This window comes from Neodiprion pinetum, chromosome 7 (assembly GCF_021155775.2).
Source record: "Neodiprion pinetum isolate iyNeoPine1 chromosome 7, iyNeoPine1.2, whole genome shotgun sequence".
NCBI lineage: Eukaryota > Metazoa > Arthropoda > Insecta > Hymenoptera > Diprionidae > Neodiprion > Neodiprion pinetum.
The window spans coordinates 20,284,162-20,297,847 of NC_060238.1; the positions used below are offsets into that span (position 1 = coordinate 20,284,162).

The 13,686-nt window shown below is 38.6% G+C and overlaps 1 protein-coding gene across 5 annotated transcripts in view; it reads left to right on the plus strand.

The window, feature by feature from the left end:
• The first annotated feature begins 1,373 nt into the window (after positions 1-1,373).
• The window catches only part of sev (receptor protein-tyrosine kinase sevenless), a 37,932-nt gene continuing 25,619 nt past the window's right edge, over positions 1,374-13,686 (plus strand). For 2 of the 5 annotated variants that reach the window (XM_046633925.2, XM_046633926.2), the window contains exons 1-2: positions 1,374-2,255; positions 13,206-13,265. In XM_046633925.2, coding sequence (XP_046489881.1) covers positions 2,106-2,255; positions 13,206-13,265 — 210 coding nt within the window. In that variant the 5' untranslated portion in view covers positions 1,374-2,105. The remainder of the gene's footprint in view (positions 2,256-13,205; positions 13,266-13,686) is intronic. The other 3 variants (XM_046633927.2, XM_046633929.2, XM_046633928.2) reach the window with 2 other exon arrangements.

Below are 13,686 nucleotides of genomic sequence, written 5' to 3' on the forward strand. Positions count from 1 at the left end.
TCGTGAGGAACACGATGCTGCGGTCATGGACTCGGATCTTAATTCAGAGTTGAGAATTGGATAGGCTTGCGACCCAATTCTTGGAATTCTTCGGCGAAGATGGAAAGCGGACCATTTTGGCGACCGTTAGGTGAAACTACTGATGTCGGGGTGGATTATAGACGCTTCAAAGAGTTCGCGGGGTGTCGAGTTAAAAGGTGGGAAGATATCTTCGTAGATATAAGGTGAGTGACACGTTTAGACCCAGTTACGGAGCATTTTATTTTGTAAATGTTATAAACTCACGGCAAAAATTGTCAATCTCTCGATGACTAAAACCAATTGCCAGATGGTTAAACGACACATATTTATTTTTAGGTAGATTTAGAGCCAAGAATCAAACGGATACAAACAAAAAGGATGAATAATTGCAATTACACGTAGCGCAAACGATCGATGTTTCCGAAATGGTTGACGTTTAGTTGCCGAGGTGTCCAGATTGAGCGCATAAATTCATTCCAGAGTCCTGGTACATTTAAGTAGGTGAATAGGACATAGGTCGTCCGATTCAATTTGGGTACATACCGAGTATACAAATTGGTGAATGGACATTGTAAGTGCATTACGAGAAGAGCGGGTCAACCTGCCAATTGACCATTGTCCATTTGCCCATACGTATTACACGTATGGATGCCTGGGCGATGTAGATAAAACGCGGAGTGTAGGTACATGTGCATTGCGTTATACGAGAGTATAAAGAGTCGCGACGATACCACCAAGTGCCATTATAAATCGAGTGCTTCAGCATCTGCCGCGTATCGTCAGGTCCTTCTCAGCTCATTGCTCGCATGATAGAGAGAAAGAGCGTTATGATACTTCTGGAGGACTGTTACGTGTCTCTCGGGCAATTGTTCCAGGACGCTGGCTAATGAAGACGGTTCACCACCGGTCTCTTGAACCGTGACCAGCAAATATTTAGCCTGACATGCAAAAAGTCGGATGATCGTGGTAAGAAAAAGTTTTCGGTAAGTAACTTGAAGACGGTCTCGAATCGATGGGTACGGTCGTGTTTAACTTAAATTCAATCCGTTATCCACGTTCGAGTAGGTATTCGATTCTGCCTTGATTTGTCCAATGAAACTTCACTGCGGAATAACGAGTTAATTACAATCTGAATCGAGCTGTTATTAACCCTCGGATAATTGTTTATCGCGTTTCAAGCTATAGTATAACAAGACACTGTTTACGTTGATGAAAGTTTCCAGTTCCATTGGACGGAGAGCAAAGTTGATGATAGTTCATCGTTATGCGAGTGTGTCTTCTCTATCTCTCTCTCTCTCTCTCTCTCTCTCGGTCTCGCTTTAAATACGATGACTCTCTTTCCGTGTCTTTCGTCCCGAGTGTTTCAAGTTGACGACCGTCGAGGGGAGTGGAGTAAATAAGGGCCGAATCCAGAGCATTCAAAGTGGTGAGCTACGCCAACTTGGAAGGCAAGCCAACGGCCGTAGTGGGGTGCGCACCGAACGACTCTTTGCTTGGACTTTCGTTGGTGTTCGAGGCCCCCAGAGCGGAGGCAAACTAGCCAGTTGCTCGCTTGTGCGCGCACCCGCAACTTGCTCGAGTCGGAGTAGATATTAAAGGTTCATCGCCTTGACCCACGTTGCCCAGATCTGAAAGAACCGAGCTTGTTTGTCAAAGAAGAGTAAACGCGAACGAAGAGGAACCAACGAAGAGGAACGAAATTGTCCTGGATTCAAATCGCATCACCAAAAGTCAAGTGTCTCGTCGTGCGCGTTACCCGAAGAAGAATCGCAACCTTGCGAAGACGTTGGATACGGACAAGTAGATAAAAAATGTTGGACGACGCACGAATTTGGAAAATTTAGTGTTCTTTGACCTGTGTTTGTGTCTGTGTCGTTCTGTGATAGTTGAACGAATTTCGACTACTGCTGCAACTTTCTTTCTTTTTTTTTTCTTTTGCTTTTCACACTCGATCCGAGGAACAAAAGGACTAGAAAAATGAATCTGAGGATATAGAGAGCTGCAGGTTGAAGGCATCCTTATGTACATGAACGCCTAGTCACGTGTACGTATTATGCAGGGGGTGAACGAAAGCGGGTGATATTATGGTAGGGCTGCGGATATGCGTTTTGATCAGGCTCTGGGCCCTGATTCCTGGACTAGTGGGACTCCTTCCGGAGGACTTCGACGTCGGAAGCCCCACGAGCTTTGAACAGGATTGCATCGCCTGGTGTCGCGATCTCGACGTCAACCAGGTGGGTATAGAAATAGAAACAAGAGAAAAAAAAAAAAAAAAGACAACTCGGTTCTTCGTAAGATTTATCGGTTGTACTTGAAGATTCTTCGCCGACAAGTTCGCCTCACTTTATTGAACGGGATTTTCAGCCGATCCTCTCTTTCCGCGACTGTTTTTTCCTACCTCTCTTACAGATTCTTTGGAACGAAAAGTCAACCAGAGAAAAACGTTCCCCGTTGATTATTTTTGATTTTTTACTAATTATAAGTGGAACATTAATTTCTAAATAGTAATTGACAACGAGGTTTTGTTACATCTCACTTGTACGTGGGATAATCGAAGTATTTCACAAGGTGAACCGTTTGGAAAAATTTAACGCATTTCTTATCACCGCAAACGAGTCGCGATTTATCGAACGTTGCATTTAAGAAGACCTTCGGTTATGCGATAGAAACGATTAGTGAAAAATTAAATAACTGCAAATATGTATATATATTATAATGGTAAAAGTTACAAACGAGGAAAACAATGTTGAATAAATCAGATATTATGAATAATAATTATTGATTTGCAGAAAGGTACAGATCGAATATAACAAGAACAACGTAATATCATACGACCTCAATACTTTCGATATAATTATAAATAATATTTTATACGTATACTATTTCAAGATTAATTTTATTTCGGCGATTAAATTTTAATTAACGTTAATGCGGCAAATTTTTCAAAACTGTACGACTTATACATACATACATACATACATACATACATACATACATACATATGTGTGAATACAAGACCAAGAGTTGTACGAAATTCGTAAGCAAAAAGAAAAAAAAAAAGAAGGAAAGTTATTCATTGCAATTTTGCACAAATCGACTATAAATAGCACATTTTTTCTTCCAACGATAAGCGTTGCCGAATCGGTGGTAAAAATTGAAGGTAAAAAAAGTTTTGGTAAAAAAAAAAAAATTCGACACGACGAACGTCGCGATACGAGCTCGATGTTTACAATTTTTTTCTTCCAAAGTGTTAATTAAAAAATAAAAACTCATCATATATATATATCGTACGTTATTTATATTACACTGCGATCCACGTTGGCAATCATCATCAATCTTCTCCCAATTAGAAGCGGTGATACGTTATATAATAATATTGTGTGTTTAATCAAAAACAAATTATTTTCTCATGTTAGGAATTATTTTATCTCTTGGTGGTACTTTTTTTTTTTTTTTTTGTTTTTTTCTCTCTCTCTCATCTCTATTCTCCGATACGAAATTCGATTCTTTTCTTTCGCAGTTCGGTTCTTTTTTGTTTTTTGTTTTTTCTGTTTCTTTTCTTCAAATTACGTCACAGTTTGTTAATTGTTAGAAAAAATTATGACACGAGAGACGGATAGAGAGAAGGATAGAAGCAATGTCGGAAATTTCTCTGTTCAAATACATTATAAAGTTACGCGTTGAATCGAATATAAGAGATGAAAAATAAAATAAAAAAAGAAAAAAAAAAAAAAATCGAGTGGAAAGAAAAGGAGAGAGAGAGAGAGAGAGAGAGGAAAATGGCCGTCTACGAAGGACGTATCAATTGAGTTGCTCTTCACTCTTCATCCCCCCCCCCCCCCCCCCCACTAACGACTACGACATGTAACGACGGCAGTATATATTCATTAATTAAGTTAAACCATAGACCACAGAACGGTGGCCTTAAGCTTAAGCTCCTCGTACATCTCGAGATCCGCGCAGCCTGATCGCAAAGAGATCGTACGAATGAATTTTCACACGGAGGCCGCGAAAATGGCGCGAAATTTAATAAGCTTTGAATATTCGTCACGTAGGACGAGAAGGGAAATTTGTATCGTCGAACAATGAACGCTGGATAACGACAAACGAACGTGAAATAAAAAAAAAAAAAAAAAACAACAAACCAATCAATTTTGCAAAAAGAGAAACCAAGCCGGTGCGTTAATTTGACGAGAAACGAATAGAAATAAATTTTAAAAAAAAACACGCACGATCAATGACAGTTTACAGCCGTAAATCGTGTATTTTTAAAGATTAATGTCTCGGAGCTGAGTTGGTATAATAGATACGAAAAAAGATGAGGAGTAAGGGATTTGATGGGTTGTATGTGGGGGGAGGGATGTTTTTTTTTTTTTTTCAACCGTACTCAATTAATCCTCCTCATCCTCCGCCTGTCGTTTTCTGTCCAAGGACTGTAATTATCGCGTCGATTGACGAGAGGCTTGGATTAAACGTTTCTCTCAATTTTTTGTATTGTTTTTTTTTCTTTTTCTGTTTTTTTTTTCTTTTTTCCTTTCGCTCGAGAACAGTAAATGATCAGAAAAACTTCCTTGCGAAGAGTAGGAGAGAGAGAGAGAGAGAGAGAGAGCGAGAGACATATAATCTGTCATCTGTCTGTGATTTCAAGCATTGTACACGGTGGAAAAAAGGGATTGAATCAATCTTGACGGGGGGTGTTTTTTTTTTTTTGTTTTTCCAGTATTCGTTCAAAGCTTTCTTCTTCTTCTTTTTAATTGAAAAAAAATCGGTAGGCTTTGAAATATCGCGAGTTCTTTTGTTTTTTTTTTTTTACACTTCTTCTTTCTCACCCTCGCAATTAGTAACGCGAATCGATTTTTTCTCTTGCGTTTAATGTTGCGCGAATTTTTCTGCCCCTTTCATTATCACTACTGTGTACATACATTCAATTAATGAAGAATATTTGCTAAAACTGTTTTTGTATGTAAAATGAACGAATCTGAATCTGATTCGATCGACTTTGTACAGCCTAATTTTTATACCCTCGAATTCGATCGCTTGAAAAAACAATAAAAAAAAAAAAAAAGGTCAAACTACTTGTGATGCTGTAATTCGAAAGAAGAAAAAAAAGAAAACCAGAAACTTCCGTTGACCAGTTTTATTCGCATAAAGTTATTGTTGAGATCTTACAAACTATGGATTTGATGCAGTTTAAAAAAAAATGTAGTTTTACGCAGTTTCTGCATTAAAGGCTATATATATATATATATAGATATACATATATACAAAAATTTATTATTCATTTTGACCGAGATCGGAATAACTTTTAGAGATAGAAGAGGAGACGAAAGTGAACCGAGGAAATGAAGAGAAAAAAAGTGAATGAAAAAAAAAAAAGAAACGTGAACGTTACACTCTACAAATGGGTTCAAGAGTCAAGTTATATACTACATTCGTGACGCATGTCTTCGCGGTTGTTATCAGTTGAAATGATTCCCTAAATATCTAAGACCATCGTAACCAGAATGGATAATGAAAAGGTTTTAATGCAGGGCGGTGTGTATGTTGTACCTACATTACACGTTGTACATTATAATTTATGGAATTCCTTATCTCCGCACGGTGCATTCGTGTATATTTTTACGGTATACATTATATACGAATGCACCATGCGGAGATAAGGAATTTCATAAATTATATGTAATAACGCGATAACGAGAAACATATTTATATTTATAACCGAGGCGCCTAAATTCATTCACACCCAGCCGCGTACGTTTGTAAGTGATCCGAGTGTTTTGTTTTTTTTGTTTTTTGTTTTTCTAATTGTAATTTTCATTTCATCGAAGTTGTACGTGATTTATGGGACTTGAAAACGATTCGTCGATGCACCGTCGTTGTAATATCGACGGAGAATGGCGTGAATAAATCATCTACACGGTATTGCGGTACATGTATGCATGTATAATGTGTGTGTGTGTGTGTGAATACTTCAGAGATGTGTAGAAAAACGTGGAACATCTATTGACAGTCGCAGCACGAGTAGGAAAATTCTTATCTTGTCAATGTTGGCCCGCTGAGTGACCTGCTCTAGTTGCGTAACAGATCATCCTTCACCCATTCCCGCGTTCAATGACGACGATCATCGACATTCACAGGCCAAAATGCAGAATTTTGTATCACCGTGAACGATTGAAAAATACGAAAATATGGGGGGGGGGGGGGGGGGTTGAAGTTCCGAAAGGAATTAATTCTGCATCATTTTGTGGCGAAACATGAAGGAAAAAAATGAAACTTCGAAGAAACAACAAAGTTTCGAATGGTCGGAAACACGTTGGGTCAAAATTCCGAAAATTTAAGTTACGATTGAGCAAAGATACGGTAAGTAAATGTTCCGATGACGAAAAATTCTGAGAAATAAAGTTTCGATGGAGTAAAATTCGGAAAGTTGAAATGTACTCGGACAGTCAGAGTTTACTCGACGAGTGGGTGGAAAAATTGAGAATGTAAAAATATCGAAAATACCTAAAACAACGAAAGATCAAATTGGTGAAATTTCATCGAGCCAAATATTCGCACAAATGAAAATCTTGGATCATTCGGAATTTCGATGTTTCGGATTTTTTAATTTTCTCACTTTTGCTCTTTCGGAATTTTTACATGTCGCAGTTACGCCTTTTTGGCGTTTTGTCCTCTCGGGATTTTCATGTATCGTAAAAGTTTCATTTCTTTACATCAAGTTTCGCCACCGAAAAATTCGGAATTTAACGTTTTCGAAATTTCTCAAGTTCGGAATTTCAATCCTGCCCCAAAATACGAAAAAGTAAAGGACGTGGAGCACGTTATGAAGATTACAAATAAATCTTGTTTATCAATATTTTTTTTTGTCTCCCGAATTTAGGAAAATTATAAATACCAAAAAGAAATTCAGCGTAATGACAGTTTTTTTTTTTTTCTGCTTTTTGATATTCGTTAGGCTGAAAAACAAATGTTATTCGACTCGAAGAAATCAGCACGCGTTTATATTCCGCATACGAAAAATTGGACTAACTATCATTTCTTCCAATCGTGTAACAAGAAGTTACAATAGTAAATTTTCGAAATCGTAAAAATTTGAAAAATCCACCCTTGTCGAATATATCTTACTTGATTTTTGAGCAAAATTGTCATCAAAACGGTCGACTTGTTTGAATATTAATTTCACGAATCGCGTATGAAAAATAACATCGACGAAAACGATTTATTTGTTCCTAGCCTCCGTTTTCTCGCGATAATAAAAATACTAATACACTTTTTCCTTTTTTCTGTTTCTAATTACTACTCACTTAAACTGTTCTGTTAAAAATTAATTTTAAAAAAACTTGGTTTAAAAAAACAAACACAATAAAAGAAAAAAATCAAAGCAATTTCAAATACACGCGCGTATATAAGCTCCTCTGGACACACTGGGCACAATGGACTTCCGGCTGGGCCTCATATCCTGTTGCCTGAAACGGTGTGTAAAAAACGTATGACATGTACAGGTGTGTATGTGTGTGTACGCGTAATAATTTGCGTCGTTTGAAGAATAAAATTACGTACACTGAGAAAAATTTCATTTGTGACAGTAACTATAGAAAAATTCAGTAAAACAGGTATCGTTAAAAAAAAAACTGTTTGAATATTGTTGGAATTACGAAAAAACGAGATGTATACCTACATACGGATAGTTGGTTTGAATTTTTTTATAAAAATATTCTAATTATCCATACACGTATCGCGTGATAGATCAATATTCGCGCGAGACTTGTAATAATTATAAACGCGAGATAAATGATGTTTAGTGTATAATACGAAAGGCCTGCGCGTTACTTATCGAGATAATAAATTCTTGAGATATTAAGACAAATTGCGATAATTGTATTAATATTCGCGGTCTAGGGAAAAGATGTCGCGTTAAACGCTTGTGATATAAAGTCGTTATATCTTTATAAGCAGAAGTCTGCGGTATTCTATTATCAAATTTTTATATGAGGTCAAAGGCGAGGAGAAACAAACCGAATAAAAGAGACAACGAGAAAAAGTTAAAACGTAATGTTTTGCCGGAATTATGTTTGTTACAATATTAAGTAGATATCATTTATATAAACTCTATCCTTACCCTACACGCTCCATATATTATGTTCTCTACGATAACGCATTTTTTTTTTTAATCGTACTCTCGACTGGTTAATATTATTTCTGGTTGTACAAAATATGTCGTTTTAGACAACAGTTTGTAAAAAATCATACACAAACCACCTTTTCCTGAATATTTTAATTTGACGAACACTAAACGTGGGCTTATCTATACCAGTAATAAAATCAATGAAAAAAATGTTGATTTCCAACTCACCAGTCTTCAAATTAACAAAAGTGATAAGAGATGAAATTCGGTTTAATAATTCGCCAGTAAAAAGTTTCGAAATCGTGACGTATTATAGATAACGAAGCAAACGATAGTCGTGAAAATGTTTTTGTTTTTTGATTTCTTTTTTTCCTTTTCAACGTTTGGTTAATAAAGGTATATATATATATATATATATATATACGAGACGTGCGTAGGCGAGGAATTGACCCAGTTGGTCAGTTTTTTTGGGAAGCCTGCGCACTTGAAGCCAAACAAACTGAACATCGGTTCGCTTGCTTCTCCAATTTATAATTTAAGCCGTACGTAGTAAACAAATCCTGGGAACGTACCGTACATAGTTGGGTGCAGCAACGGTTTGCTCATAAAGCAGCCCGCGGTCAGTTCGTTTGTTCGTTCGTTCGTATGACGTAATGCCAATTAAGGCCTCTCCAGTATCCACACAATAATTATTCATATACACACGCATGGCCAGGACCACGTGTGTTGGATCGAACTGGAGGAGAGGACGCGAAGTTCCATAAAGGAAAAAAAGGGGAGAGAGAGAGAGAGAGAGAGAGAGAGAAGAGTCAAATTCCCGGTGGTCCTGACGCCTCGAATCGTTATTCATCAATTCGACCATCGACTTCAGGGAATTCTACAACAATTCGTTATTGCTTACTTGGAATACGCGGTTACGATTCGTCAATATTGAAACTTATGTTTATGGTACGTGAAACTCTCGTCAACCGATGTAACTCTTTCCGAATGAAACGTGCCTGACCGGATGACAGTAAGGAGAAGTTCGAACCTTGTTACAGATCATTTCTCAATTGCAGCAATTATCAAAGGAAATCTATAACGATGGTTTTACAGAAATTAACTGTATTGATCATTCACCGAACAAGATCCGATTAAAAAGCTCGTGATACAATGAACTACAGAGATGATTATACCTTGTATCTACCTTCAATGTAAGCTCGGAGTTTAAATAGATGTTTAAAACAAGGAATTAATCACTTTTGTAATCTGGTGTACGTAGGTCATGTAATCGCTGTAATTTCTTGTGATCGTTTGTGATCTTTGCATTCTTTTTGTATTCGTCGTGATGTCTTCATAATTCTTGAAATTCTTGTAATATTTGTAATCGGCTGCAATCGTTTTGTAATCCTTGTAATCTCTTTGCAATCAGTGTAATCTTTTTGCAATCTTTGGGTAGTTCGTAAGTTTAATCCTAACCTTTGCCGTTTCTGTAACCTTTGTAATTATTGTAATCTTTATGCAATCAGTGTAATCCTTTTGTAATCTTTCCAGTATTTTGGTAATCTTTATAATCCTTGCCGTCTCTGTAATCTTTGTGATTCTTGTAATCTCTTGATAATCATTCTAATCTGTATGCAATCAGTGTAATCCTTTTGTAATCTTTGCAGTATTTTGGTAATCTTTATAATCCTTGCCGTCTCTGTAATCTTTGTAATTCTTGTAATCTCTCGATAATCATTATAATCTCTTTGCAATCCGTTCAATCTTCTCGTAACCTATGACCTAACTCTGAATTCTTTGTAATTCATGTAATCCCATTGTAACTCGTGTAATCTTTTTTCAATCTCTGTAGTCTTCTGGTAATCCTTGTAATGTTTGTAATCACGTGTACTCAATCTAACCCAAGTCTATGTACGCCACTTTTATAAACCGAGAATGAACTCCATGGCTTAAAAGCACGAAGAGGTCGACTATTACAACGTTCGATTACTGCAAGTAAATTAGTGGTTACGTAAACAAGTCACTTTAATGGAGCACCAATGCTGACGACCGGCGTAAAATTCATCCCCAAGCCGGGGAACCCCGAAACGGTTTCATCTTTCAAATCGATCCGTTATACATCCATCCAGCCAGATTGATTTGGTCACGGCTATCCAACGATGTCCCTCCCCTTCTCATTACCGAGAATTCTTTAGAAATTTGACCTCGGTCGAGTAGTTCCAACCGGGAACTGGTCGGCCGTCCAACCAAACGGGAGCCATGGTCCCTCTGGAAGAGTGTGTTCTACCAACACTACGAAACGTGTTGGCGAACGGTGAGGCGAAGTTTCGAGTTTGAGGTGAACGGTGTCGGGTTTTATCCGCGCCGCGTTTCTCCTCGTTTTCAGAGTCGCACGGTGTTGATTGCCCATCGGTGTATACCTACACCTTGCACCCACCAATCCCACCTCCTAAATTCACTCGGATGGAACACCGACTACTTTTTCTCCCCGTCCCTCGCTTTTCATATTCTTCTCCACAGTGCCTGTATATTTCAAGCTTCCAATGGAGTGAGAAACTAACATCTCGACACTTCTTCAACTATTGTAAGCTCTGGTTAGTCAGAGGTTAAATTTGTACAGTATACGATAAGTGACTTTTCCGCTCTCGCACCATCGGTGAATCCAAAAAAAATGTTAGACAAATCAAAAAATGACGTATCAGAAGAAGGCAGGGGTTTTAAATTATAGTCCACGCAACTGCTCGGCGACAGAAAAGCCGTTGAAAATCAGGATAGCAGGAAGCGCCAATTTCACCGTTGTAAGTCCTCGGGTGAAATTGGCTCGAATCCTTCGCAGGGTACGGAAGAATTCCGAGTCCGTGCACCTTCACGTTCAACGTCCAAGTCGTCTATACCTGCTTCCGGAAGGGTGCAACAGTTGGTCGACGCGGCCAACCGTGACCAAGACGAAGACTGCGGCGAGTCGTTTAGTTGGGGTGGAACTAGGCGGGTGCAGATCAGGTGGGCGCGATTAGGGGATCACGATAGTCGCGTGTGTTGTGTCAGTGTCACGTAATATACCACGGAGAAAAATACACGTGCGATCACAATGTTTAACCCGTTACATATAAATTCCCGCAATAGGTACCCGAATGTATTTCGCTGAATGGTCGTTAGTTTTTTCTGCTTTAACATCGTGAGAAGCCTTTCCAATTTCCTCCGCCATGTCTTATATATTCTCTGACGTTACGGTCTGATCGAAAACGCAGGTGGATGTTATATTTTACCGTGTTTGTTTTTTTATTTTTTTTCTTCTTGTCTTTCTGAGACAGGAAGCTTAGGGTTTGTGTACGGTAATAATGACTCGAAGGTTCCGCAATCAGGTGCTATGGTACCTTGTGGAAATGATGCACCCGAATTTAATCCCGTAACGAATTATCGGACTGGTGGTTGAATCGTAAGTTTAGAAAGGTCTGTGATAAAATATAGTTTCTGGTCGATTGACAATGAGTCAGGTCTGATTCATGTGAAATTTTTCAAACTCAGGTGAATACATTTTAATTCGCGATAGGCATTGTGATTTGAATTCATGTAATCAGCCACCTGACTTCATTTGGAATATTTCAAATTGGCACATTGTGGTAATTAATGATAAGTGATCGTGTGAGATACTTATGAAGTATTTTCAAGCTTCAAGTATTTACATGGCAGTCGAAATCTTTTGAAGTCATTTGAAATCATTCAAAGTCTGTTTAAATTCATTGAATCCATGGTTTATACTTTATAGTCACTCGAAGTCGTGTAACGCAAAGTGATACCATTGGAAATCATGACGTGAATTCATTAGAATCAAAACTTTTAAAAAATATTTCGAGTATCATATATATTGTATACCCTCGGAAAGTAAAACAATACACGAGGTGAGAGCATTTTATTCTTAATGCTGAAAAATCACGAAAGCTGTATGAGGTACATATTTTCACAGCTTCTATTATACGTCAGAGGGGAACTACGAAGCTTGCGGAGCATTGAAAACCTAAATTGAATCGCTTGGCGGTGGTTAAAAGAACGGTAAACTGTTGTATCCGGTTCAATTCTAACCCCCCCGGTAGCTGCGTCCATTCGTGCAATAAATCATCGAGTAAAAAGCTGTATAGAGACTCGGTAAATGGTAGGTACGCATACGTATATACAATAATGACAAGGTAGATCGCGATGTAAATAATTTGTTTCTTAACGGCAAAATTTTTCGAGTAAATTGATGTAAAATTTTTGAGTCAACTTTCTTGGAAACAAAAAAGATTCGGTAAAATATTGTCCTACTATTCCAAAATCTCAACGATACTTGTAAAAATTCCCACCACATTGTATCACGCAAGTATCCGAGCATTATTGAAAAACATTGTTAATCAGACGTCATTGAACCGAAATGAAATGAGGATTTGTCACGTGGAAACTACAGGAATTTTTACCGGTAAATCTAATTCCTACAGTCCACCTGTGCGACCTGTGCAGTTAAACTCATTGTCCGTGAGCTTCCGGACACAGGTGTACTTCCGGCTTTGCAAGTATAACGAGGGCTGCAGGTTACACGCCCTCGGAATAGTTGCGTGAAGTGTGTAATGGAATGAAAATTGTACAACTGCAACACCCAGCTCGAAATTCCCCCAGTCAATTTTTGATCCGTAACCCAGGTATGGTAATTATTCGGGTATTTCTTGTTACACGTTTACACGGATTACGTTTAGGTATAATGCAGCCGTGTGCTTGAGTGCGTCCTACACGCACGTTGAATATGCATTGCGCGACTCTGTAATGGGTTTATTTGCTTCTACACTCACGATGTAAGGGTGGCAAGCGATGCGTGCGGCAGCAGCCCCGTTTCAGCATGAGAATTCCAGTTTACAACGGGCGAAATTTAAATATCAGGTTCCTGGGAACCGGTAATTTTCCAAATCATCGATATCCAGACTCAACGAACGATCAACGGTATCCTGACAAACGAATCCATATGCATCGATGACTTTTTTCAAATTTGATGCAAATCACACCAAGTATATACAAGTGTTAATCAGTTTTCATGTTTTTGGGGTTTCAGAGTCGAACTGACGAGGTCAACTCCGAAGTCGGATGTGGTGCCAATTGCAGATTGGATAAGGTAAGTCGATTCGCGCCTGCGCCGTTAACGTCACCTTTGGTTCGTTCCCTTCGTTTTTTCCTCTAGATGAATTCTTAGTCATTTATTCGACGCAAAAACTGGTCCGAATAAACGCGAGTCAAATTATTGCACGAGCTGTAAAATTGGCACCGGAGACAGTGAGGGAGGGCGAGACTGGGTGTCCGTTTCCTTTTCGTTGTTCTGACCACAGCGGGGAACAATAAAGTTTGAACTTCCGGTTCAGGATGGACGGAGGAGACCCCTACACCCTTCGACACGAAGATGAATATACGAGGGCCGCGAGTGAAACATGGCAGGGCAACAACAAATACGAGCGCGGTAGTGTAACAAGGGCTCGCTGCTTGCCGTGTGTGGAACAAAATGTAACGAATGAACGAATGCATGAATGAATCAAGGATCG